This window comes from Neofelis nebulosa, chromosome 3, assembly GCF_028018385.1.
Source record: "Neofelis nebulosa isolate mNeoNeb1 chromosome 3, mNeoNeb1.pri, whole genome shotgun sequence".
NCBI classification, from domain to species: domain Eukaryota; kingdom Metazoa; phylum Chordata; class Mammalia; order Carnivora; family Felidae; genus Neofelis; species Neofelis nebulosa.
Window position 1 is genome coordinate 195,824,951 of NC_080784.1, and position 27,792 is coordinate 195,852,742.

At 43.8% G+C, this 27,792-nt stretch overlaps 1 protein-coding gene across 10 annotated transcripts in view; it reads right to left on the reverse strand.

The window, feature by feature from the left end:
- CC2D2A (coiled-coil and C2 domain containing 2A) overlaps positions 1-27,792 on the reverse strand; it is a 147,977-nt gene that overhangs the window by 105,789 nt on the left and 14,396 nt on the right. For all 10 annotated transcript variants that reach the window (XM_058723055.1, XM_058723054.1, XM_058723047.1 and 7 more), the window contains 4 exons: positions 11,697-11,785; positions 11,278-11,379; positions 3,337-3,438; positions 2,146-2,319 (listed from right to left, as the gene is read on the reverse strand). In XM_058723055.1, coding sequence (XP_058579038.1) covers positions 2,146-2,319; positions 3,337-3,438; positions 11,278-11,379; positions 11,697-11,785 — 467 coding nt within the window. The remainder of the gene's footprint in view (positions 1-2,145; positions 2,320-3,336; positions 3,439-11,277; positions 11,380-11,696; positions 11,786-27,792) is intronic.

The following is a 27,792-nucleotide window of genomic DNA, read 5'->3' on the forward strand; positions in this document are numbered from 1 at the left end:
TTCATATTAAAAATTTGTTTTTAGTTTTTTTTTTTTTTTTTTTTTCAACATTTTTAATTTATTTTTGGGACAGAGAGAGACAGAGCATGAACGGGGGAGGGGCAGAGAGAGAGGGAGACACAGAATCGGAAACAGGCTCCAGGCTCCGAGCCATCAGCCCAGAGCCTGACGCGGGGCTCGAACTCACGGACCGCGAGATCGTGACCTGGCTGAAGTCGGACGCTCAACCGACTGCGCCACCCAGGCGCCCCTGTTTTTAGTTTTATTGAGATATAATTGGCATATCCAAATCTTTTTGTTAAAAAAATAAATCTTTTTTTTAAATGTTTATTTATGAGAGGGGGCAGGGAGGAGCAGAGAGCGAGGGAGACAGAGGATCTGAAGCAGGCTCTGCTTTGTTAGCACAGAGCCCAACGCGGGGCTCAAACTCATGAACTGTGAGATCATGACCTGGGCTGAAGTCAAACACTTAAATCATGAAGCCACCCCGGTGCCTCCAAATCTTTTTCTTCCTTCCTTCCTTCCTTCCTTCCTTCCTTCCTTCCTTCCTTCCTTCCTTCCTTCCTTCCTTCCTCTTTCTTTTCTTCCTTTTCTTTCTTTCTTTCTTTCTCTTTCTTTCTTTCTTTCTTTCTTTCTTTCTTTCTTTCTTTCTTTCTTTCTTTCTTTCTCCCTTTCCTTCCTTCCTTCCTTCCTTCCTTCCTTCCTTCCTTCCTTCCCTTCCTTCCCTGCTTCCTTCCTTCCTTCTTCCCTCCCTCCCTCCCTTTTCTTCCTTCCTTCCTTCCTTCCTTCCTTCCTTCCTTCCTTCCTTCCTTCCTTCCTTATGTCCAACATGATGCTCAAACTCACGACTGTGAGATTAAGAGTCACACATTCTACTGACTGAGCCAACCAGGTATCCTGAATTTCTTTCCCTTTTAATGCTGAATACTTTTCCATCGTATGTCTACACCAGTTTGTTCATCCATTCATCTGCTGATGGACACTTGGGTTGCCTTCACCTTTTGGCTATTGTGAACAATGCTTCTATCAGCATAAGTGTCCAAGTATCTGTTTGAGTGCCTGCTTCCTATTCTTTTGGGTCTAAACCCAGAAGTGGAACTGTGGGACCATAATAATTCCATGTTTAAATTTTTTTTTTTTTTAATTTTTTTTTCAACGTTTTTTATTTTTTATTTTTGGGACAGAGAGAGACAGAGCATGAACGGGGGAGGGGCAGAGAGAGAGGGAGACACAGAAGCGGAAACAGGCTCCAGGCTCTGAGCCATCAGCCCAGAGCCTGACGCGGGGCTCGAACTCACGGACCGCGAGATCGTGACCTGGCTGAAGTCGGACGCTTAACCGACTGCGCCACCCAGGTGCCCCCCATGTTTAAATTTTTGAGGAATAACCAGGCTGTTTTCACAGCAGCTCCTCCATTTCACGTCACCATCAGCAATGCACAAGGGTCTAGTTTCTTAAAATCCTTGTCCACACTTGTTCTTTTCATTTTTTAAAAATAATAGCCATTCTAATTTGTGTAAAATGGTATCTCATTGTGGTTTATATTTGCAGTTCTCTAATGATTAGTGACGTTAAACATATTTTCATGTACTTATTGCCCATCTGTAGATCTTCTTTGGAGAGATGTCTATTCAAGTCCTTTGTCCATTTTTTTTTTAATGGTGTGTTTTCTTTCGCCTCACATATACCTCCCACGATGATAGAGTCTGAGTTGTAGCTCGGGTGTGGAACGGGGCATAAAAAACTGATCACCTGTAAGGTTGTGGGAAGAGAGAGCAGGCGTCATGTGCCTTGGAGAGGTGAACAATTTGCACATGAAATGAATGCTAACACTGTGTGGGTCTAGCAACAAGAACCTGCAAGCCACATCGTTGAGCTTTTCTCTTTTTCCACCAGAGAGAAATGGACAGATTTAATCAAGGTCCTTATTACCCAAACCATGGGGTAAAATCAGCGGCTACAGAAAGTAATGGCAATGTCGTATCCCCATTGCTTTCAATGAAGACATGGAGGAGCTGCGTGGTGGTGACAAGTCTGTCCTCAGCCACTCCCTGGCGAAGATGTCATCACCATCACCAGTGTCACCATTGTGGTCAGTAACATCATCATCATCCCTCTCCTCATAACCGTCGTAATATTAAATACCGTTTTGTGGATTCCCTGCACAGGTGGCTCTTCTTCCTCTCCTTCCTCCTCCTCTTGGGTAGTTCCATCTCTATTTTTTGCTTTCGGTTTTTCCTCTGATTCCTCCGGTTCAGGATCAAAGTTGAAAGTGAAGAAGTTATAGGCTTCTTCGGCAGAAGGGAAGCCAGGTGGGACCTACGGAGAAACAGCGAGTAATAGAACTTCAGGTTGCGTAAGCTGAGGTGAGTGCCGGGTGCTAATGGTACCGGGCACATTGGAGGCATCCCACACGTGTTACCTTTGTCGAAGGTCCGAGATGACCCATCACAAACTTTAACAAAGTGCAGCAGGCAGTTGGGGGCTTCCTCTAATACTTTCACGAGTTACTTTTCTTTAACAAACTAGCCAACATTCTAATAAGCATATCAATATCTTATGTACAGCAGGAAAAGCTTTTGAAAAGATGATTAAGATGCCAAAAAAAAGAAAAAAAAAGAAAAAAGTAGATTCATTATTTTATAGGCCACTGTTGAGATAGTTTTGTTTAATTAGGAGCAATTCAGGGGTTTGTTAACTTTTTTTTTTTTTTTTAATGTGCTTTTTCGGTTTTGATTCCTCCTGAGTTCCTACCCCGTTTTTTCCCCATAGTGAAAGCTGGTACAACTGCAGAGCTGAACAAATAATCTTCCTGCTAACATTTCCTGCCCTGCCCTGTACTCCTCTTCATCCAGTCAGACAGTATTCTAATCTCTCCTAGTAGATTCAAGCATTTATTTATTTATTTATTTTTTATTATTTTTTACAGTTTATTTGTTTTTGAGAGAGAGAGAGAGAGAGAGAGAATATGCATGTGAGCAGGGGAGGGGCAGAGAGAGGGGGAGAGAGAGAGAGAGAGAGAGAGAAATCCCAAGCCGGCTCTGCGGTGTCAGCACAGAGCCCGACTTGGGGCTTGAACTCACGAACCGTGAGATCATGGCCTGAGCCAAGATCAGGAGTCAGATGCTTCACTGACTGAGCCCCCCAAGCGCCCCTAGATTTAAGCATTTTAAAAGTAAGAATCAGTTCTCATGCTTTTCTCTTGCATACTCCACGGCAATAAGAGTCGGGCTATATATATGGGCATCTCTCACTGGATATATTTGAAAAACACAAACAGGCCAACAAAACACATGATTTAAAGCAGGCATGATTTAAAAAGACAGGCTTTCTCACCGGGGGTTTAGTCTTGATTTTTCGTACAGAATCACGGAACTTTACTCTCGAGCGACTTTGGGAATCATCTTCTTGTTCAGTCTTTTGTGCCTCCTCCCCTGGCTATAGGAGTGGAAAATAGGATAGACAGAACACTTAAATCAAGAAACTAAACATGTTCTAAAATAAACATGAACTCTCAAAGGGGAAACCTCAGACCATTGGTGTAGACCACCATTCCCAAGGTATGAAATGCTTACAAATGTCAAATATATTTGAAGGTTAAGGTTGCTGAATATTTTCTTACTTCTGTCTCTCTCAAGACTCGACAAAGATAGAATTTTATACTCACTAGGCCTTAACATGACAAATGCTATTTCTTCTGCAGATCAATAGATAACGTAGTTCATAGAGGACCATTTCCAAACAGTCTATGACGGAAAGCATCAATAATGTCTGAAAGTGACTGTATCTGACCAACAGCCTCCAGGACACGAGGCCTGTCCTTGCAAACCCCTGGAGGGGCCCTTCCCACTGGAAACGAGTTCTGCCTCTGATAGCTCAATGTGCTAATTCTCATTATGGGGGCTCCCTTTGTCCTCTGATCAGGCCAATCCACCAGGGGCTGTCCTCACTTTGTCCTCATTTCTGCTTCTAATCCACTCCTCCTAGAACCTGAGGATTCCTTCTTTCCCACCCAGCACAATCCAAATGCCAACCCTTCCTTTGGAACGACTCTAAGCCATTCTAGTAGCATATCTAGACATTCATAGTAAGAAGGGACACACTTATTCTACGTGCAGATTATTATCTGTGCTGAGACTTGTGTCACAGCCTGGAATGACTTTAGTTAGGGCGAGCGGAATATAGTACACCCATACTGGGGCCCCTCCACCTATGCTTCTCAAGTCCTGCCTGTTTTTCCAGACCATGCAAAGCTACTTCCTTTCTCAGACTACTCTTTTCTAGAATCTTATTGTCTGAGGCACATCAGGTGCTGCTTTGTATAGCTTAGTAATCAAACCATGGACTCTGGAGTCTGACTGCCTAGCCCTGAATCCCAACTCCATCACTTAACAGCTTAGGCCACCTGCTTTGAGCATCAAATAAGGCCATGCACCTAAAATATGCCCCTAGTTACGGCTCAATAACGGTGGGTCTTAGTGTCACATTCTTTTTTTTTTTTTTTTTTTTTTAATTTTTTTTAACGTTTATTTATTTTTGAGACAGAGAGAGACAGAGCATGAACAGGTGAGGAGCAGAGAGAGAGGGAGACACAGAATCTGAAACAGGCTCCAGGCTCTGAGCTGTCAGCACAGAGCCCGACGCGGGGCTCGAACTCACGGACTGTGAGATCATGACCTGAGCCGAAGTCGGACGCTTAACCGACCAAGCCACCCAGGCGCCCCTACATTCTTAATTTTCTTCTTACATGTCTTTTATCTTCCTAGCTTGTATGTACATCGTGTGGCTATAAAAGTTTTATTTTAGTCTTCCAGAAATTAGAGCCTGATGCAAGGGTCTTTTGTGCCTGATTTTTGTGGCTTATTTTGAAAAGTGGTACCAAAGAACAGGAGTTGGGAACTGGGGAGAATGAAGCAGGAGGAAAAGCCAATTCTGGCGAATGTTACTGAGCTGGCTAATGCGGTGGCGACCAGGGCTCTATCCCACTGGAGCTCCGCTGAGGACAGTGCTTCTCAGAATTGCCTGCCTAGGACATGGAAGAGTGGATCCTTGTCTCATGGCTTCTGTTCCCAGTGTGCAAGAGTTGCCCCAGGCTCCTGGCCCTTCCAGTTGTTGTGAAAGTCTCAGAGTGGCTGGGCGGGTCTCCACAGGCCGGTGAGAGCTTGAGATCCTTGAGTGCAATAAAACAGGGTGCTATGAAATTTCACCCAGGTACAGCTAGATGTCCAGCATGACCAGAGTAAAAACGAGGTGTCGGTCGGGGCACCTGGGTGGCTCAGTTGGTTGAGCGTCTGACTTTGGCTCAGGCCATGATCTCGCTGTTCGTGGGTTCGAGCCCCGTGTTGGCCTCTGTGCTGACAGCGCAGAGCCTGGAGCCTGCTTGGGATCCTGTGTCTCCTTCTATCTCTGCCTCTCCCCAAAATAAACAAACATTAAAAAAATAATTAAAAAAATAAAAAGCTTTAAAAAAACAACGAGATATCAGTTGGGTATAATTTACCATAGTATCAAGAGAATATATGCCATTCCCATTTGTGTAAAATTCTACGTTTTTCCTTTGTTTTCTCATTTCGCAGTATTAAGTTAGATTCAATAGTTATGTACCAACTCAACCATATAAAAGTTGAAGCTGCACTGGAGAGTAAATCCCACGGTGCAATGCAAAGTATGGAGTTGTTGGTCTTGGTAAATTCCAGAATTTGAAATGTTGTTTTGATGAGGAAAGAAGCAGATGAATGTTATTCAGTGTAAGGACAAATGATTTTAAAATATTAGGGTAGAATAAAGAGCCGATTCCGGGGCTTGGTCAGGGGGATTGCCAAAGCTCTGTCAAGTCTGATCCTCTCCCGAAATGGGGCTAAGCCTTTCTCATGTGCTGTTGAAGATGCCTTTCTGCCCCTGTCTGCCTCAGAATCTGCCACCTTCTACAGCTCATGGGACAGACTGGTGGGTTTGAAAACATGGAAAATAAGCCAAGAGGTCAACCGCTGGGAGAGGGGGCAGATTGGTTCTGAACAGGCAAGCCTTAGCTTTCAGAGATCTGTGAGAAATGGTGTGAATAAAACATGAGACCCGACAGAAAGTCTAACACTGGTAGTTTAGAAAATAAAATCAGTAGGTTAAATTCCAGGTAGCCCAATATGTGCATACCGACAGTTTAGTGTTTTATGCGTTTTGTTCCTTCCCATCTCTTCCTGTACTTTCCTGGCTCAGAGGATATTACATTCACACAATATAATTTCATTGGCGTGCTTCATTTGCCAGAGTGGTGGTTTTATCACAGTGTATATACACTTGATATAAAAGTCTGTTATGTAACTTTTATCAAATCTAAAATGATATTTATATTGGTACGGTAAAAAAATAAAAAATTCTATTAGTACATTTAAGGTCATTAAATGTACTTAAAATGACTGAGTGGGTGGAATTAAATTTTAAAGAACTGTTACCTATAACACATTTGTATAATCTTAAAGTACTAAAGTACATTCAACTTCAAGGCAGCAAATACTGAGTGCCGATCACTACATAGTCCATGCATCCAGCTGGCATTTTTTGTCACCTTTGGATTTATTGTGTCCTCTACGAAGGCTCTATAGGCCTCTTGTAATTTGAACACGACAATCTTAAGTCCCATTACTTTTACCATAGCACAAATACAAAATATAGTAGTTCAAGCCCTAATCTTCTCTTCTAAACTACCATTCAACATTTTTGATTCCCTAAGAGACATCCTAATCTGTATTGTCTTGTAGACACCTGAAATTTTTGTATATGCTTCATACTAGTCAAGATACTAAACGCGATACCTGATTTGCAAATAATTTCTCCCACTCTGTGTTGTCTTTTCTCTTTCTTGATGATGCCCTTTGAAGCACAAATGTTTTTAATTTTGGTGAAGCCCAGTGTGTCTATTTATTCTTTTGCTGCAGGTGCTTTTGGAGTCATGGGTAAGAAACCACTGCTTAAATTGAGATAACTCAAATTTTATATAACCTAACCTCATGGCTGGAGTTAAGTGCCCTTTCTGTGGGCTCCAAATGTTTTCCAGCACGGAATTTAACCACCTTGTCTCCACATTGTCCGTTAATGTCTGCGATCCCCACTGGGCTCTTCTAGGTTGGGCTATTGCCATCCATGGTAACGTTGTGTTGTCAGAGCCAATTGGACACCGGCCGGGAAGGCGTCTGTTGTAGATGCTGGCTGGGCAACACATAGACTACATCAAAGAAACAGGTCTTGGGACAGTGAACCAGGCCCACAAATGAAGGAATAATTCTGGTCATCTCTAGCGGAGGCCAAATATTCAAATGTTCTGCTATTTTCACTTTAGTATTCACGTGTTTTTAGACATTTGTGTTTTGCTTTGTTCTCATACAAAATAAAAAGAAACGCTAAAGAGAATAAACAGAGGTTGGTGTTGGTGAATTCGGATTACCGACCAAAGTATTCCCAACCGTTTTCTCCTTTTCCCTCTTACTCTACAGTCTCTAACGATAGGTAACTCTTACATAGAAAAGGCTCCCCATGTGCCAGACAGTGTTGAAAACAGCGTTAACATGCCTGAGTCCATTGAATTCTCAAAACAATACCAAGAGTTAGGTTCTAGTAGTATCACCTTTTACAGAGGTGGGAAGTGGGGTCCAGAGGGTAAGTAAATTACATGTCCAAGGTCACACAGCTGGTGAGTGAGGTTGCCAACATTTTAATGCTGGGCAGCTAAGGTCCAGCATCTGGGCTCTCTCCTTTGCTCAATAGGATATAAATGGACCACTTTTGGATATTCCTTCTGGGTTGAGGTACATACACATCAAGAAATATGCCTGAGAGATGTTCTGTTAAAAACCTGAGATCAGGTCTGAAAAAAAGGCCGCTGAATCAACTGTTAATGTAACTTGGCTGTTTCGAACCCTCATCCATGGTATTGAAGTCCAACATTGGAAGAGTCAGAAAAAAAAAAAACAACAACCCAAAAAACTGTGGAGTCCGGCCTGTGTGTCGCAGTTTCACAGGAAAAGGAGTTACTCCTTCCTGCCAGGTCAGCAGGTCCCATCAGGGAGAGCTGCCATGCGTGGAGGTCTCTGAGCCATGAGCTGAACCCTGTACCCACCCCCAGTTACTGCCCACCTAGGCTTACTCTTCTCTTTGGAAAGTTATACCGTCTCTGCTGGCCGAATCAGACTTTCAAAAGGCACCATCGTGAGTAACCTGAATCTAAAGAAATGTAAAAATGAAACTGAATATTGAAGCGATTTCATTTTCTAGGCCAAAATTTACAAAGCTGATGCCTTTCCTTCTTCTTTGTAGTTGGCTAAGGTAAACATGCGTGTTTATCTCATTCAATGTGCCTGAGAACTGATTTTTCTTTACCAAGACTTTTTTTTTTTTTTTTTTTTTTGTGGAGCGCTAAAATCATCCAGTATCGTTAAGGTTCCAGGGCTGTGCTAAAAGCAATTTTACATGCCATTTCCACCTCATTCACCCAAATTCACTTTGACAACTCGGGATCATCAAGGAGGAAAAAACAAAGGGAGGTATTTTTTTTTTTTTTTAAAGCCAATGGACTGGAAGATGAGTTACAGCCAAGATCTGGGAGCCCCTGGATCAGCTAAGTGAAGACTAAGAGGGTTAACCCTGTCCCACTCTTGGAAGTGACCTCTAGGCCCTCAAGGCCACGTTGTGTCTGAAGTTACAACATCTTTTTTTTTTTTTAATGTTTATTTATTTTTGAGGGAGAGACAGAGCGTGAGCGGGGGAGGGGCAGAGAGCGAGGGAGACACAGAATCCGAAGCAGGCTCCAAGCTCTGAGCTGTCAGCACAGAGCCCGACATGGAGCTTGAACCCATGGACCATGAGATCATGACCTGAGCTGAAGTCGGATGCCCAACTGACTGAGCCTCCCAGGCGCCCCTGAAGTTACAACATCTTTTCTCTTTCCTGCTCAATTTCTCCTTTCCTTGCCTATCATTTCCATTTCAGAAATATTTACTTCTTAAAATGTTTTAAAAAGATAACTTTTCTGAAAAAAAAAATTAAAAGAGAAGGCAGTTGATATTTGCCTTGTATGTTGCTTTGCAAATTGGCCATGTGGGCAGAGGGAGAGACTAAAGACAGGAGCAAACCATTCTAGATTGGTAGGTGGCAGTTTTAATCAGCAAGGGAAATTATGAGGCATGCCTGCAAGAGAAGGAGACCCCCACGCCTGCCTGCCAAATCTTAGAAGTCTGTACAGAGGTCCTAACTGGATTCAGTCAAGTATACCAGACAGATGGCCAACACCACATTTCTGTCTCAAGGCTGTACCCCGGGGACAGCTTCTGGGAGTGGGGAAGGCAGGTGGAACACACATTTCCATGACTGGGGAGGGAATGAGAAGCCTCCAATTGCCTGGGTCCAGCTCGCGGGTCAACCAGCGGTCACGTCTTTTTGATGACCTCTTCCAACACCTCAAATCCATACAGTGGCTCTTAGGGGATATAGAATATAATGGATATAAGTCAAGGTCCTGCTCACAAAAAGCAATAAATACTCTATAAGCCAAGGGAGTATATTTTTACTTCTACAACTTGAAGCTTTATTTGGGATATCATATTCATGGCCCATGCACAAGTGAGAACTGCCATGATTTTGTGAAATGACTATCAATCAGGAAGTGTAGGTAAGCTCAGATATAAGAGACCAGACCCTGCTATCATTTAGCCCATCTGACCAGACGCTGGGATCCACACACCTACCCACATAACTAAAGTGCTTGTGTCAAGCTGATGGGATTTTAGGTAGTTTTTCTTTATTTTCCAATATTTCAGAATTATGGCTCTTACAATGAAGAAAATAATTGGAATCAAAGAAAAATAAATGTCTTCTCAGCAGAGTGGAGTAATAAACTATCATAAAGCCATTTCATCGGACCCACGGAGTATTCCCACTGAGGAACCATGGGCCACGTCGCATGTGCACAGCTGTAACTTTCCTTGTAGTCATGCGATCTTTGGCTTGTTTGGGATGAATGTGACAAAATTTTATTGCATCTCATTACAGAAAAAGAGAAGCCATCCTCTAAGCAATCAGTGACCTTTCCACAGAAATTCATTCCTTCATGCCTGCGTTGTCTCAATAGTGAAAAACAACCCAAATCGTCATCATCAACAACAAACAGTTGGACTAGATCTGCAAACACTTCACTGAGCCATTGGCTCTGCTCTTTCCTTCCTTCTTCCACCCTCTTACAGGCCTTTCTTTCATCTACTTCTTTTCTTTTATTTTTTTATGTTTATTTATTTTTGAGAGAAGAGAGAGAGAGAGAGAGACAGAATGCAAGCAGGGGAGGGGCAGAGACAAAAGAAGACTCTGAAGCGGGCTCCAGGCTCTGAGCTGTCAGCACAGAGCCTGACACGAGGCTCGAACCCACGAACTGCAAGATCATGGCCTGAGCTGAAGTCAGAGGCCCAACCGACTGAGCCACCCAGGCGCCCCAATCCTTTATCTCCTTCTGACAAGACTTTCTATCTTGTACTGCTTTCTGTCCTCCTCATGGGCCAAAGGTCAAAACCCCCCTCATTCAGTCTTCTGTCAGGAAACAAAGGCCTCTCCAAACTTCAAAACTCACTGCAGTAGAAATGTGTCCTAAACCTGTTTCTCCAGGCCCGGTCCTTTCCTCTGTATGTATCTCTAGATGTATCTAGACATCACAGGAGCACACATGGAGATGCCCCTCAGCCCCTCAGATTCAAACAAAAATCACTCCTGTGCATTCAAACCACCTCCCCATCCTATGGCCGACTGCTTGCCATGGCTTGTAGAAAACGATCGAAGCTCTTCAGTGTGGCATTCAAGGCCGCCACCAATCCACCCTACTTTCCTCCTGCCCCCCCATCTCTCTCTGCTTCCCAGAAAATCCCCAGATCCAGCAATGCTGACCCACGAGACAGCCTGGGAATGAGAAAGAACCGGAATCCAATCCCGACTCCTCCACACGTCTGCCCTGCTACCTGGGGATGGCAGGTGCTTCGAACCTCAGTGCGCTCATCGGTCACATGTGAATGAAGAGAACAGAACCCACTCCCCTAGGGGAGCTGGGATCATGACATGGTAACATGAGAAAAAGACCTGGCAAAACACTTGGCATTGAGTAGGACTCTACAAACAGTAGCTACGATGACTACTAATCAGCACTGAATGCCTCCTCTGTGCATAGCTCTGTTCTAGAAACTTTTGCTGGCAATGTCATCCTCCGCCTCACTGTCTTTGATCACAAAGTAGAGAAGTCCCGTTTCTCACCTCCGCGCCAAATTCGGTCTCCAGTTCTTTTTCACCGGCACTCTGGAAGCGCCTGGGCCGAGGGGTGGGGATTTCCTGCAGCAGCGTGCTTTCTGCTTTGGACTAAAAAGGCAGACAGAAAATTACTGCTGCGTGGTGTCACCGACGCCATCTCGATGGCAGACAGTCACTAAAAACTACACGCTGCGCTTCTTTAAGAGATAGGAGCGAATGAAAGGGTTAAGAAAAAGGACATTAAATTCTTCTTAAGCATAATTTTCCACCTGTGCCAATGTTAACTACTACATTAATATTTAAAACATGAAAAACAAATTTAACGGCATTCAAACGCACGCAGTTTTGAGCAAACGCAGCATTCTAGACAAGACCTGGAGAACGGCAATCAGCACGGAACAAAATATTCATGTGGTTTTTCTCACCCTGGCAGCCTGCAATTTCTCCCTCATGCGTTCCCTCATGGAAAATTCTGCAAAGCCCGTTCTGGAAGCTGAAGGAATTGGAGGTAAGCCTAAAAAAATACAGAAAAATTACTTTAAACAACATTTTTTTTTCCTTTTTTTTCCAACGGGAAGATTAGATTAAAAAAATAACAGGAGAATGTAATTTTATTTTGCACATTTAGAACTTCACATAAGCAAAGATGAGATAATGCTGACAGCCGTCCATTTGACGTAATAAGTACATGTCTTGGCTTCTTTGTGACTGAGATGGAAAACCTTGGTCCTGCCAGCAATGCCACATCGACTTAACTAAGAATAAAAGGAATGACACTCAACTATTCCAGGCACAGGCACACCAATTCAGTTACCATTGGGAAGAGCCTTTCCAATCTGTTGAATGAGAAACAGGCTCGTAGGTGAATGGATGGCCAATGAGTTCGGGGTTCAGCTTTCCAACAGCGCTGATCACTTCAATCGGAGAAACCCTTCTAGAGACCCAAGCCATGGCCCTAGGCTAAATCATAGACACAGCATGTATTTCAAACATATTATTAGATATATGTAGGGGCACCTGGGTGATTCAGTCCGTTAAGTGTCTGACTTTGGCTCAGGTCATGGTCTCGCGGTTCCTGGGTTCAAGCCCCGCGTCGGACTCTGTGCTGACAGACAGCTCAGAGCCTGGGGCCTGCTTCAGAGTCTGTGTCTCCCTCTCTCTCTGCTCCTCCCCACCTCTCACTCTGTCTCTCTGTCTCTCAAAAATAAATAAAAATTTAAAAATAATGATACTAAAAAAAGAGATGGCCCTTGACGTTCTTTTTTCACTCGCTTAAAAAATCATCAAGCCACTATTTTCCATGTTGAAGGTCACGTAACCATGGCAGATCACATGCACTGTTACATGTACTGAGGGTTCCAAGACTTTTCCTGTATGGCATTGGCCACACTGTGAACTTACACATTTGTGTGATTATTTGGTTAATACCCGTTTCCTCCTCAGGTTCCATGGTCCCCAGCCACGCAGGGCAGGCACATGGCACGTGTCACAGAGTGTGTGTGTGGTTCCCTGATGGGACAAAGGCGGGCTTCCTGACTGGCTCTTGCCAGTCCTGTTCTCTGCCTGGCCACCCACCTGGCTTCTGCTCCAGAGAGAAGTCCTTTAATAGTCAATAATAAGTGTTTTTAAACATGAAAATGGGGGCGCTTGGGTGGCTCAGTCGGTTGAGCGTCTGACTTCGGCTCAGATCATGATCTCGCAGTCTGTGAGTTTGAGCCTCAGGTCGGGCTCTGTGCTGACAGCTCAGAGCTTGGAGCCTGCTTTGGATTCTGTGTCTCCCTCTCTCTCTCTGACCCTCCCCCGTTCATGCTCTTTCTCTCTCTCTCTCAATCTCTCTCTCTGTCAAAAATAAACGTTAAAAAAAATTTAAAGAAAAGCATGAAAACGCACCTTATTTATTTACTTCCCCTCCTTAAAAAAATCCAGTTTTTCAAGTTTACTTAAAATAGCTACCACCTAATTCACTAGAATAATTTTATGAATTAGTGTTTAAAAGAGAGACAATATATTTTATTAAACATTATCTCATCTGAATAAAACAAATGAAATGGCTTCTCTAGGATTACCTTTTTTAAATAATTTTTTAAGTTTATTTCTTTATTTTGAGAGAGAGAGAGAATCCCAAGCAGATTCCACCCATTGTCAGCGTGGAGCCTGATGTGCAGCTCGAACTCACAAACCTCTAGATCATGACCTGAGCCAAAAATCAAGAGCCAGAGGCTTAACCGACTGAGCCACTCAGGCACCCCTCTACGATTACTTTCAAAAACTGTGAAAGATTTTAAAATGGTAAAAAGCAGTTCTTGCTGGATATTTTAAAGTTCGCGAGAGTGAAAGACATTTCAAGGGTATAGAGATTCTCGAGTCTGATCTGCACAACTAGCTGGGGAGGTGTCTTTTTCCCAGCTAGAATGTGCCCCACTTGAGGGCAAGGATGGAGTTGAGGACCTTTGTACCCGCACCGTGCAGCACTAAATCAGTGAGGAAAAACATATAAAGGAAGCACGGGGGCATGAGGGAGATTATACAAACAAAATGAACGTAATCCTCATTTGGATGAAACCTGATGTGATAACCGTTTGTTCCAGATAACACGAAGAATGTGATATGCATGGAAAACCATGTGGACTCATCCACCCCCTTTGACTTAAGAACTGGTAGCGATTTGGTGCTTTCATTTTCATCGTGGTAGAATGAAGCAGTGTTTCTTTAAGCAACTAGAAGTCCAATAACCCTCGTAAGACATTTTTTTCCCCCTAATTTATTGTCAGTTACTCCACTACATTACTGATCTGCTACGTGGTCCCAAGTGTCTATTTTTCCTGCCCGGGGGAGAAGAACAGACTTGCCAAGGCTGAGGAAGGGTGTGATCTCACACATACGTACAGAGGCTCTTTGACACAGACGAGCAAACCTGGCGTAAATAAAGTCTCCATGGCATGGAATAAGAAGAGGATGATGAAAATAAGTTTTAAAAAATCATTAAAGACTTGATTTGGAGGCAAGAGCTCACGAATAATGAGAATAAGCATCCTGTTAAACCTCTACACATAATGTCAATGAGTGTGAAATACAGATTTCCTCTATAAGGTGCTATTTCTTTCTTTTTTTCTTTAATGTTTATTTTTGAGAGAGAGAGAGAGAGAGAGAGAGAGAGAGCACAAATGGGGAGGGGCAGAGAGGGAGGGATACAGAGAATCCAAAGCAGGATCCAGACTCTTAGCTGTCAGCACAGAGCCCAACGCGGGGCTTGAACTCATGAACTGTGAGATCATGACCTGAGCCGAAGTCGGACTCTTAACCAACTGAGCCAACAAGGTGTTATTTCTCGCAGAAGCAGCAGGATGATGTCCTCACAAGGCTGCTCTAGCTTCCCAGGACACCTGTTCATCTGGAGGCTTCATCAGCTTCCCGTCTGCAGATGCTTCCAGATCTTCTCTGCTCCGTCTCCTTTGTCCTATCGCCATACTCACTATACCCATTTCTCTCTCTGGATAGGCTTTGCGAAATGGTGGACACTTTCCACTTTTCTCTTAACCACTTCTATAAACCTGACCCCTCGGGAAACAACTACTTTGTAAGAAGATAAGCACTTCATTTTGAAGTAGTGTTCTAGTCTTGTCATCTTCTGTCCCAGGTTGATGTGATCTTGTCTTTACGGAGAAGTTTCTATAGCTCCTTCTCCACCACCTGAAGTCTTCTCCATTTCCCCCTACTTGTGCTGAGAGATTCCCATACTTCTTGCAAAACATTGCTCTGTGAATCTCACTGCTGACACCTGAACTCTCTACCATGGGGTACCCCAGGACTTTCTGAGGACATAAAATCAGAAATGGGGTGTTTTTGGTTTGGATTTGAATTGCTATTATCTGGACTCACATGGATTATGTAGAATATGTGAGCATGGTGATGATGCCTGTTTTGTGACCTCCCTCTTCCAACTTCCCTCTCTAGTTAAAGAATATGCTTTCTAAAGGTTTTTATTGATTTGTTTCACTTGTTATGATTAATAAAGATTTATCAAATCTTATAGTATTTTTATGCTTTCGTCAGTTGTGTACCATTGATAATTGTAATAATAGCACAATAAAAAATTCAGTTTGTTAGGGGGCGCCTGGGTGGCTCAGTTGGTGGAGCGTCTGACTTAGGCTCAGGTGATCTCACAGCTTGTGGGTTCGAGCCCCGCATCAGGCTCTGTGCTGACAGCTCAGAGCCTGGAGCCTGCTTCAGATTCTGTGTCTCCCTCTCTCTCTGGCTCTCTCCCACTTGTGCTCTGTCTCTGTCTCTCTCAAAAATGAATAAGCATTAAAAAATTTAAAAAAATTCAGTATAGAAATAGGTTACTTAAAATTCTTGGGGGGGGGGTTGGAATGAAGGAGCTTAAGAAGAAAGGGGAATGGTGTCAGATTTCCAACTGTTCAGGGCTTGTTTTTGGTTTTTGAAGGAGATTACAGTGGTCATCAAATCACTGTGCCATATAGATTCTTTAACAGTGATATAACATTTTTATTTTAAGACATTAATATTTATATTATTATATTTATATTTTATTACTATTTATATATCTGTGTCATCAATAAAGTATTTAAAATATGACAGAATTCTTTTTAATGACAACTTACATATAGCATAATTTTTATTGGGACAGTGGACAAAAGGGTTGGGAAAACATGGCCTGCCCTGCCCTTTTTTTTTTTTTTTTAATGTTCATTTATTTTTGAGAGGGAGAGAAAGAGAGAGCAAGGGGGGGAGGGTCAGAGAGAGGCGAAGACACAGAATCTGAATCAGGGTCCAGGCTCTGAGCTGTCAGCACAGAGCCTGAACCGGGGCTAGAACTCATGAACCCCGAGATCATGACCTGAGCCGAGATCAGACGCTTAACCAACTGAGCCACCGACGCGCCACTGGCCTGCCTTACCTCTCCCCCAAATAATCTCCCCCCGCTGTTATACTATTCCTGGATAGAATGTAAATATGGAGCTGGGGGGTTGGGAGAGCATCGGCACAGAAGCCAGCTGACCTTGGCAGGAAAAATTGGAGGGGAGCAGAGGTAATATCCCCAAGGCTTGAGAGGAAAAAACGTGATGAGTTGGACAATCATTTGGACTGTCATCAACTCTAACCACCTTCATATGGATGTAGGAAAATGGAGTGTCTTTCCAGCCACTGTCAGCCCTCTGTGAACATAGTGTGTCTTCAGCTGTCACACAGAAGAAACCCAGCACAAAGAAAGGGCCTCAGGTTAATGGTGGTTGTCACTAGGGTGAAAGAATGTGGGCGATTATTTTCTTCTATTTCCTTCTCCCGATTTTCTAATTTTTATCAAACAAAGGAGTACCGGTTGTGAAAATTTAACTACATACAATGAAAGTCAAAACAGGCTGAGAACAGCGGGCTGTGCCCTGTGTTTTGAGCCTCAGCGCTGCTGATAGTTCACATTGGCTGAGGGGTCTGGAGGGATTTCTGCAGTCACTTTCTTCTTTTCTGCTTCTTTATTTCACAGCCTCCTTAACATTTCCGTTTCATGTTAACTGAAAACGTGGGGCCTTTATCCTGGTGTATGTCTCCTTCTGACTCTGGGGTGCGGGGACCCCAGGATTGCGGCTCTGCCCCTTGCTCCCTCCCACATCTCTGTGTGTCAGCACACTTCCCAGGCTTGGGGATTGTTTTGGACTGAATGCTTTTGTCTCCCCAGAATTCCTATGTTGAAGCCCTCACCCCCATGTGATGGTATCCGGAGGTGAAGCCTGTGGGCGGTAATTAGGATTAGGTGAGGTCATGAGGGTAGGTCTCCCAAGATGGGATTAGTGTCCTTCTAAGAAAAGAAAGCCCAGAACTATGGCTCTCTGTGTCTCCACCATGTGAGGACACAGTGAGAAGACGGCCATCTGCTAGCCAGGAAGGGAGCTCTTACCAGGAACTGAATGATCCTGAGCTTTGATCTTGGGCTTCCCAGCCTCCAGAACTGTGAGAAATAAATGTCTGTTGGTTGAGTCACCAGTCTGTGCTATTTCATTAGAGCAGCTGGAGCTGACTGAGACGGGGATCATCAGCGTGGGCAGGACTGAGCCTGGCCAGCCCTGCCTTCTGTCCCTGTGCTCCAACATCATCATGGTGGTGGGATAAGGCAAGGGGGCTTCAGACAGGGCTGAGATTCTGAAACGTGACTTCATAGATATGGTTTGCCATGAAAATTCTGCCTACGGATGAGACTTCCACATTGCCTTGGGCAGAGCAGAAAAAATGTAAACCTCATTCAGGGGGGTCAGGGACTGTGTGAGAGGTGCCAGGGCAACTGAGTGGCCTCAGAACAAGCTTTGTGAACTTCCAAGAGGGAAAATAACATGTAAAGCTTCTGAACTTGGCATATTTTTGCAGGCATTAATCTCTGTCAGGATACTAGTATTCTACAAAACCCAATTTTGGACACGCTAGACTGGAGAATCTCCTCCAGTTTTCAAGCATTCAGCTGACAAATATGCACTGGGCACCTATTATGTGTATGGGACATGAAGGATAGAACGGTGAAGAGAACAAACAAATCCTCATCTTCATGGAGTGAATTTTCTGGCAGGGAAGGGAGACCACAAACAGGCCGTATATCTAGTATGTCTGATGGTAATAGGTGGTATGAAAACAAGTAAAACTGATCAGGGCGAAAGAGGGCTAGAAGGGAGGGGTGTAGTGCAGTTTTAAGTGGAGTGGCCGAGCAAGGGCTTCTTAACTGACTGAGCCACCCAGGTGCCCCTAACGGGCTTCACGGTGACATTGGAGCAGGTAAAGATGAGGGATCAAGTCACGTGGATGACCGGGGGGATGGGCATTTTAGTTATAAGTCATATCTGGTACAAACACTCTGAGACAGGGCCATGCCTGATGTAGGACCAGAGCCGAAAGGGGAAACGTAAGGGGGGAAGATGGAATCCCAGGGTATCAGGTCGTAGAGATAAGGTGGAAACAAACTCTATAGGTCATCCTACAAACTTTGGCTTAAACTCTGAGTCAGGTAAGAACCACTGGGGGGCTGGAGCAGAGGAGTGGCATGACCTTATTTTCCCAAGACCATTCTGGCTGCTGGGGTGAGAACAGAAGCCAGGGCGTCGGCTGAGATGCCGTGCGATACTCCAATTGGGAGTTGGAGGCGGCCTGGATCCGCATTGGAGTGGTGGATATGGTGGGAAATAGGCGTACTTTAGGTGTTTTTGGTCTATTCTGAAGGTAGAGGAAACAGGACTCATGGGGACATATCGATGGGGGCAGATGAAGACAGGGGTTAAGGGTGACCCAAGCCATGGAAGAATGAAATGTGTGTTTAGTGAGATGGGGAAGACCATAGGACAAAGGGTTTGGAGGAGGAGATTAGGAGCTCAGCTTCAGTGGAGTAAAATCTGAGTTGTCTCGGGAGAGATCACAGACCTCGCTAAAGGTAAGAGCTAAAAGCATAAAACTTCTAGAAGAAAATATAGGAGGAAAAATGTCATGAACTTGGGTTAGGCAAAGAACTTTTAGATATAATCCCCAATGCACAATCCATGAGAGAAAAAAAGTGATACACTTGACTTCGAAAGACATGATGAAGAAAATGAAAAGAGAGGTGCTTGGGTGGCTCTGTCGGTTGAGTGTCCGACTCTTGATTTTGGCTCAGGTCGTGATCCCAGGGTTGTGGGATCGAGCCCTGCATCTGGCTCCATGCTGAGCATGGGGCCTGCTTAAGATTCTCTCCCTCCCTCTGCCCTTCTCCTCTGCTAGGCATGCTCTCTCTGTCTCTCTCAAAAAAAGAAGAAAATAAAAATAAAAAGATAAGATAGTTACTTGGAGAAAATATCTGTGGATTATGTATTGATAAAGTACTTGTATCCCAGAATATACAGAGAACTCTTACAACTTTACAGTGAGACAAAGAATCTGGTTAATAATGAGCAAAAATTTAAATAAACATTTTACTAAGATGATACAAAAATGGCTACTAATGAAAAAATACTATCATTAATCACTGCGGAAATACAAGTTAAAAGCACAATGCAATGCCTTTATACACCTTATAAAGACTATAATTAAAGACTGATGATACCATGTGTTGGCAACTCTCATAAACTGTCGGTGGGAGAGTAAATTGACAAAGCCGTTTTGTAAAACAGATTGGTAGTTTCTTAAAAGTTAAATAGAAATGTATCATATGACCCAGAAATTCTACTACTTATCAAAAGGAATGAAAACATCCATCCATGCAAAGACATGTTGCAAATGTTCTTAGCAACATTATTCATAAGAGCCCCAAACTGGAAATAATCCAAACGTCCACCAACAGGTGGTTGAGTAAGTAAAATGTGGTGTATCTGTGTGATGGAATAGAACTCAGCATGAAAAAGGGATGAAACATGGATAGATGCTACAACATTTATGAATCTCAAAAAACATTGTGCTAAGTGAAAGACGCCAGACACAAAACACTGCAAACTGTATGATTCTGTTTACAGGAAATGTCTGGAAAAGCCGTATTTATAGGGAGATAAAACAAACCAGTGTTTGCCTAGGGCTGGGGTGGGAGTCAGGATTAACTGTAAATAGGCACACAGGAACTTCCTGGGGTGATGATACATTCTAAAACTGGATGTGGTGATGGTTGTCCAAATCTATACATTTCCTGAAAATCATTGAATGGTATCCTGACAGCGGGTAAATGTGACGATATGCACATTAAAATTCAATAAAGCTATTAGAAATGTGAGTTGTCTCATTGGACAGGTGCACGTGGACATTGGGTAGAAGTCTGCCCATGTAGTCTGAAAGAGCCCTAGGCTGGGGATATACATTTGGGAGTGGTCAGTTACACACGTGATATGTATATGTTAGAATTTGAAGTCTTGAGGTGAACAAGAGGATGAGTGTTGATGCAGGAAAAAGGGCCAGGCACTGAGCCTGGGTGCTCCAACATTTAGAGGTTGGGGGTGGAAGAACCAGCAAGGAGACGAGAGGTAGAGCCGGTGAGGGAGAAGTAAGATCAGAAGAGCAGGTTGCTGGCAGCAAAGAGCAAAAGGAGGAGGCAGCAGTGAACTCCACCGAATGCCGCTGAAGGTCAGGAAGATGAAGACTGGGAACTGACCAGTGAATTGGGCAAATGGGCAATTCACTGGCCACCTCAACAAGAGCAATGCCGGTGGCGAGTGGGGATGTGAGTCAGATTGGAGTAGGTTCAAGACTGGAGACAAAAATAGGGGTAGATGACTTTGGAGCAGTGTCGCTCTCAAGGAGTCTTTTGGAAAATGCCTTTCCTGACAGCTAATAGTGATGATTCTGTGTGGGTTTTTTTTGGTATCTGTTGTACTCTTCCTTGAGATGGTCAGTGAGGTGTGGCCACGGGAGACCGAGGAGAGGCTCAGGAAACAAAGTTCATCACACCCCCCGAGTTCTAGAATCAGGAGGCATGGCACTCCATGCAGGGCCACATGGAATGACAGCAGGGTGGTCAGGAGGTGAAGACAGGAGCAATGCGAGACCTTAGGCTACGGTCTTTACTGGAATTTCTGAGGGAAAAAGGCAAGGTGGTGTTAGCAGTTTAGAGCTGGCTAGATTGAATTATTCTGGGGGGCTCTCAGCTACTATCTCTAGTTAGTTGCCCGGTGCCTGGCCCTGGGATGATGCAGGCAGAGGAATATTGCTTCCTGGGGTTGTACCCACCAGAAAATGGTGGGCTCTGGGTTGGTTAGTGAACACATCAAAGGCACACTCCACTCTGAGCCCTTTGCCACCTCTAAGAATTGGCTACAGTCTCCTCAACCCAGAAAGTTTTTTTTTAAAGATCTCATACATCATAATATCCAGGAAAAAATTATGGAAACAATGTATTATTTATTCATTCTTGTTTTAATATGTTAGTTTAGTCCCCTCCGTACTGGGTGAGGTAGCAAATGCCAGCGTTGGTGAACCTTTCGGCCGGAACATTCCCCAGCGTGCCTGCTCTGAGTAGAATGTTCTTTTGCTTCTCCAGCTGCTAGACTCCAAGGTAGCTGCCAAGACCCAGATCTTTTGGGCGGGTCTCCTCTGTGCCCCATACTGTACTTTGTAACATTTCTTTCCTGGGTCAGTCTCTCCAGGACTGGATGGCTTTTAAAAAGTATGCCTAAAATGAATGATCTATTTCCTTAAGTTTGCATCAGATTTCGCCAGATTCCCTACTTTCTTTTCAACCAGTACTGAGAAGTTGGCTCCGAAATGATGCTTTAATCAGAGAAACTAACACGAATGAATGGAAAACAGATGTCAGTAATGAAGAAATTTATGTTCGTAAGACACTACTTAACATTTGATAGTTAGTCCCTTAAGAGATGGTATAAGTTGGAATCTTGGGGGAAATGTGTGTCCTTTTTTTCTAGATGTTTATTTGATTTGGAACTAGTGCCTGCTCAGTGAAATGCTTTCTTTATTTGGAATGTCATGACTATATGTATGTTTGAATAGCAGATTAGGAGCCAAAGCTTTCACTGCATGATTTATACTGCTGTTAATCAGGGGCACCTCTGAGCATGTGCTTGGTGCCCTGGAGAGGCCATATAATCCGTGGGCTGGTATCTGAGTATCCGAATACAGTCTGACTTTCGCAATACCTGGAGCCCTGTAGGAGTGCTATAGTGTAGAGAGGGTTGCCGTTCAAGGTGAGGAGCTGGGCTGCTACCACCAAGGGGGAGGCCAGACCCAAGAGAGGTTTGGGAAGTAAATGGCCAAAGGAGTCAAAGATCTGGATCCAGGAGAGCAGACCTGGTTACGGAGGATGTGGTGGGCGTGGCAGGGGTGGTAAGTCAGCACGCGTGAGCCCCGAGCATGGCCTTGAGCAAAAAGCAGACAGGCCAGGTTGAGACATCTGTTCACTCAGTAAGCATTGTTGAGTGCCATCTGGATACGGGCCTTGTGCTAAGCAGAGCTGAAAGTCAGTCCCTACCTTCAAGAATTTCTAGTCCAGTGGAGAGGGGAAGTAATAAAAAGATGACCTCAGGCGCACCCGGATGGCTCGGTCGGGTAAGCATCTGACTCCTGACTTCAGTTCAGGTCATGATTCCATGGTTTGTGAGATCGAGCTCCACGTCGGGCTCTGTGCTGACAGGGCAGAGCCTGCTTGGGATTCTCTCTCTCTGCCCCTTCCCAGTGCTCTCTCCCTCTCCCTCAAAATAGATAAATAAATGTTAAAAAACAAACAAACAAAAGAAAGATGACCTCAGACACTCACATGGGGGCAGGAGCCATGAAGTACAGAGAAGCTCTACTCAGCCCACACTGGGGCGTAGGGGAAACTTTCTAAAGGAGGCGGTGTGTATATTGAGTTTTGAAAGGTAAGCAGCCAGGGTAAGAGAAACAAAGAAACAAAAACCCCGAAGAGAGAAGGGGTTAGTTTAGGTAGGGAGAGTAATGTAGGTGATTCACCCGAATGACACTCTTTGGTGGGGGGGGGGGGGGGGTGGAGAGGCACAGCCAGAGTGGCAGTGTTGTGAAGGCTCCATGCTGGCTCTATGCCCCGTATGAAGAGTCCCCTGGGGGCCTGGGGGCCACGGCTGACAGTGCCGATTGCAGGATTGCTACTGCACCTTCCGTGGGCAGCTGGAAACCCTTAGCCTTAAAGACCAGTCAGGCTTGGGATTTGGGTTGTCAAGTGATGCTGTAGTGTGGCCACGAAGAGCACACAAGTCTATGGACTGGACTTGAAGTCCTGGCTCCTCTTACCCTCTAGCTGGTGCTTCTCTCCGAACTCAGTTTCCTCGCCAATAAAACAATGTCTGATGGTAGTGCTGTTCTGAGAAATAATGCCACCGTGCCTGCCCTGTCCTCACACTCAAGAAAGGTAATTATTTTTGTTAGTTATTTGGCAACGAGTTCTTCTTTCAGCTGGAGGAGACAACTACGTGTGCACCAGACCCTCCATAGTGAAATCACTTGATTTCACTGTTGTAACTGCTGCATAATGTCAAGACTTTGATTATCCCCACTTTATAAATGAGGTTCCCTTGGTTTGGGAAGATGAGGTTATCACTCAAGGTCCCGTGGTTGAAAGTCGTGATGAGTAGTAGTGAGTCTGATTTCAGCTCCTGTAGGTTTCAAGGAAGGTGTGCTGAATGGAAACATTTATCTCTCTTAATATCTTGGCGACATACTGGGATGTGGGTAAGGAAGAAGAATGAGGAATCTTGGTAGAAATCTTATCAGAAAGCTTGCTAAGTGGCTCAGAACATGAGCTTAAGCTCTCAGAGTTCAAGACTGTCAAATGTATCATCTGTCTGCCTGCCTATCTATCTGTCTATCTACCTACCTACTTACCTACCTACCTTCCTATCACCTACCTATCTATCTTGGTGTGGGGATGCCTCAGGTAAACCACTAAGTGCTAAGGGAAGAAAGTAAAATGGAATCATGTGAGCTTGAAAAGTCCCATAGTGCTAACATAAACTGCCCTGTTGGGGCTAGGGAACCCACTGAATCTGAGGTTTCACCTAGGGAAATGTAAACAGTATTTATAAATGGGTCATGAGAGATAGCTTTGATGATCCATTTACACAGAGTATTAGCCCAGCCCAGTTTGGGGGTGTTGCCAGGATGTTTCGACATATAAAAATCAGTCAATGGGATACACCTTGGTAACAGAACCACGGACAAAAAAACACATGATCCTCTCAACTGATGCAGAAAAAGCATTTGACAAAATTCAACATCATTTTATGATAAAAACATTCAACAGAATAGAGATAGAAGGGAACTACTTCAACATAGTAAAGGGCATATATGAAAGCCCACAACTAACATCGTGCTCAGTGGTGAACAACTGAAAACTTTTCCTCTAAGATCGGGAGCGAGACAAGGATGCCTCCTTTCACTGCTCTGATTCAATGTAGAAGCCCCAGCCAGAGCAGTAAGGCAAGTGCCACAGACTGAACGTTTGTGTCCTCCCCAAATTCTGATATTATAACTTAATCCCCAGTGCGATGACATTTGGAATTGGGGCCTTTGGGAGGCAATTAGGTCATGAGGGTTCCACTCTCATGAATGGGATTAGTGCCCTTACAAAAGAGATCCCAGAGAGCTCCCTTGTGCCTTCTACCATTCCTCAGGGCAAGAGGACAGCCATCTGTGAATCAGGAAGTGGGCCCTCCTTACCACGTACTAAATCTGCCAGGTCATTGATCTTGAACTTCTCAGCCTCCAGAACTGTGGGAAATAAATTTCTGTTCTTTATGAGCCACCCAGTCTGTGGCATCTGTTACGGCAGCCCAGACACATTAATAGTGCAAGAAAAAAGCTACAAAGCCATCCTAAATTGGAAAGGAAAATAGAAAACTATCTGCGTTTGCAGATGACGTGGTCTTACACTCAGAAAACTCTACAGATTATACACAAAAGAACTGTTCAGCCAAGTTGCAGGATATAAAATCGACATGAAAAACTCAACTGTGTTTCCATCCACTAACAACAAAAAAATTTAAAAAGGAAATTAAGAGAACAATTCCATTTAGAATACCATGACAAAGAATAAAATATTTAGGAAGAAGCTTCACCAAGTAGGCAAAAGACTTGTGCACCGAGAGCTGCCAAACATTGCTGAAAGAAATTAAAGACACAAATAAGTGGAAAGACATCTCACGTTCATGTATTGGAAAACTTAACACTGTTAAAATGTCAGTACCACCCAAGGTGATCTAGAGATTTAATGCAATCCCTATCAAAATCTGACTGGCATTTTTCACAGAAAGAGAGAAATTCATCCTTAATGCGTATGGAATATTAAAGGACCCTGAAATGCCCAAAATGATTTTGAAAAAGAGTTGGCATTCTCACACTTCCTGATTTCAAAACATATCGCAAAGCTACAATGATCAAAACAGCATGGTGTTGCATAAACAAGACATACAGACCAATGGAATAGATAGAGAACCCAGAAATAAACCTTTCCGCATATGGTCTTCAACAGGGGTGTGGAAGTCACTTAATAGGGAAAGAATAGTCTCTTCAACAAATGGTGTTGGGAAACTGGCAATTCATAGGCAAAAGAATGAACTTGGACCCTTACCTTACATCATATAAAAACGCAATCCAATGGATTAAAGACCTACATTATAAGACCCAGAATTCTAAAACTCCTAGAAGAAAACATAGAAGAAATAATTCATGACATTGAATTTGGCGTTCATTTGTTAGATATGTCACTAAAAGCACAACCAATAAAGGCAAAAGCAGAAAAATAGGACTACCTCACACTGAAAAACTCTTGTGTGTCAAAGGTCACAATCAATGGGAGAAAATATTGGCAAACCGTGTATCCAATAAAGGGTTTATTATACAGAATACGTGAAGAACACCCATAACTCAACAGCACCCAAAACAACTTGATTTGAAAGTGGAAAAGGATAGACATTTCTCCAAGCATGATATACACATGGTCAACAAGCACATGAAAAGATGCTCAACGTCACTAATCATCAGAATAATGCAAATCACAATCACAGTGAGGTGTCAGCTCCCATCCATGAAGATGGCCAGTGTAGAAACAATGCAAGCGGCAGATAATGAATGTTGACAAGGATGTGGAGAAACTGGAAACTCTGTGCAGTGTGGGTGGGAATATAAAATGATGCACCCGCTACGCGAAACGTATGCCTGTTCCTCAAAAATTAAGCATAGACCTACCATCTGAAGTGGCATTTTCACTTCGTGCTTCGTGCTTCTTTCAAAAGAATTGAAAGCAGAATCTTGAAGATATAGTTGCACATTCGTGTTGACAGCAACATTATTCACAACAGCCAAGAAGAGGTAGAAGCAATCCAAATGTCCATGAAGGATGAATGTATCAGCAAAATGCAACATATACATGCACTGAGATATTATTCAGCCTTAAAAAGGAACAAATTCCTGTCACATGCTATACTATGGATGGACCTTAAAGACATAAACGCTAAGTGAAATAAGCCAGTCACAAACACAAATACTGTATGATTTTACTGATCTGAGGTAACCTAAAATCATCAAATTCATTGTAATAGAAAGAAGAATGGAGGGTGCCAAGGGACGAAGGCAGGGGAAGTGGGGAGTTACTGTTTAATAGGTAAAGAGCTTTGGGGGCCCTGGGTGCCTCAGTTGGTTAAGCATCCAACTCTTGACTTCAGCTCAGCCAATCATTTCATGGTTCATGAGTTCAAGCCCCGAAGCGCAGAGCCTGCTTGGGATTCTCTCTGTCCTCCCTCTGCGCCCCTACTCAAAATAAAAAAATAAACTTTAAAAAATTAGGCGCAGAGGTTCAGTTTTGCAAGATGAAATAGTTCCAGGGATCTGTTGCACAGCTATGTGAATACAGTTAGCTCTACTGAAGTGTGCATTTAAAAATGATTAAGATGGTGGGTGCCTGGGTGGTTCAGTCCGCTGAACGTCAGACTTCGTCTCAGGTCATGATCTCGCGGTTCATGGGTTCGAGCCCTGCGTGGGTCTCTGTGCTGACTGCTCAGAGCCTGGAGCCTGCTTCAGATTCTGTGTCTCCCTCTCTTTCTGCCCCTCCCCTGCTCCCGCTCCTTCTCTCAAAAAAAAAAATGAATAAACATTAAAAAAATGATTAAGATGGCAAATTTTGTGTTATGTGTATTTTTGCCACAATTAAACACACACACACACACACACACACACACACACACACACACACACACACATATAGATATCTCAAGGGCAAAAAAACCCAAAACAAAACAAGAAAAAGGATTATTTAAGGATCCTTAAAGGATCCTTAAATGTGGCAAAATCTTGTTAATTCTTGAATATGGTGCTGGGCATATGAGGTTCACTGGATGATTATTATTATTATTATTATTATTATTTTTAAGTAAGCTGTACATCCAACGTGGGGCTCAGACTCAACCCGGAGATCTGGAGTCACATGCTCCTCTGAACCAGCCAGGCCCCCTATTTCACTGAATGTTATTTAATTCTGTGCACATTTGAATTTTCCTAATGAAAAATACAGGCCCCCAAGGGTATTATGTTTAGGATCTTAAAGATGTGGCGCTTGCCTTGGTGATATTTGATTTACCTTGAGAATATCAAAAAGCTATTTTGATAACCAGACACATAAAGCCCGAATAGATGGGCTAAAGAGTTGTGAGCAGAGGGAATACATTTGTACTTCGTGCTTTGCTGGGAAAAAAATCATAAAAGGGGTCAAGGAAGAAATGTGCCTGGGTGATAAACACTCCTGTCTCCAAAGAGCAGTCGGCCTACCCGGTCTCACTGTAGAGCCGAGAGCACCCCATCCCTGTGCCTCCAGCCTCGCCCAGCAAGGACGACGGGGTGGTGGGGAAGGTGCTCTCTTACCATCAGGCCTCTGTAGTTTTACTCTCATGTCCTTAATCAGCTAGTTCTCCCACAAGCCGACAACACCTGAGAGGGTAGGACCCTGTCTGAGGTGCTCGTTCTTACGCTGCTGGGCACAGTTGTTCCATAAATGTCACCGGGCCCCAACCCTGCCCCAGGTATCGCTCTGGGCACTGGGGTTGGGTTCAG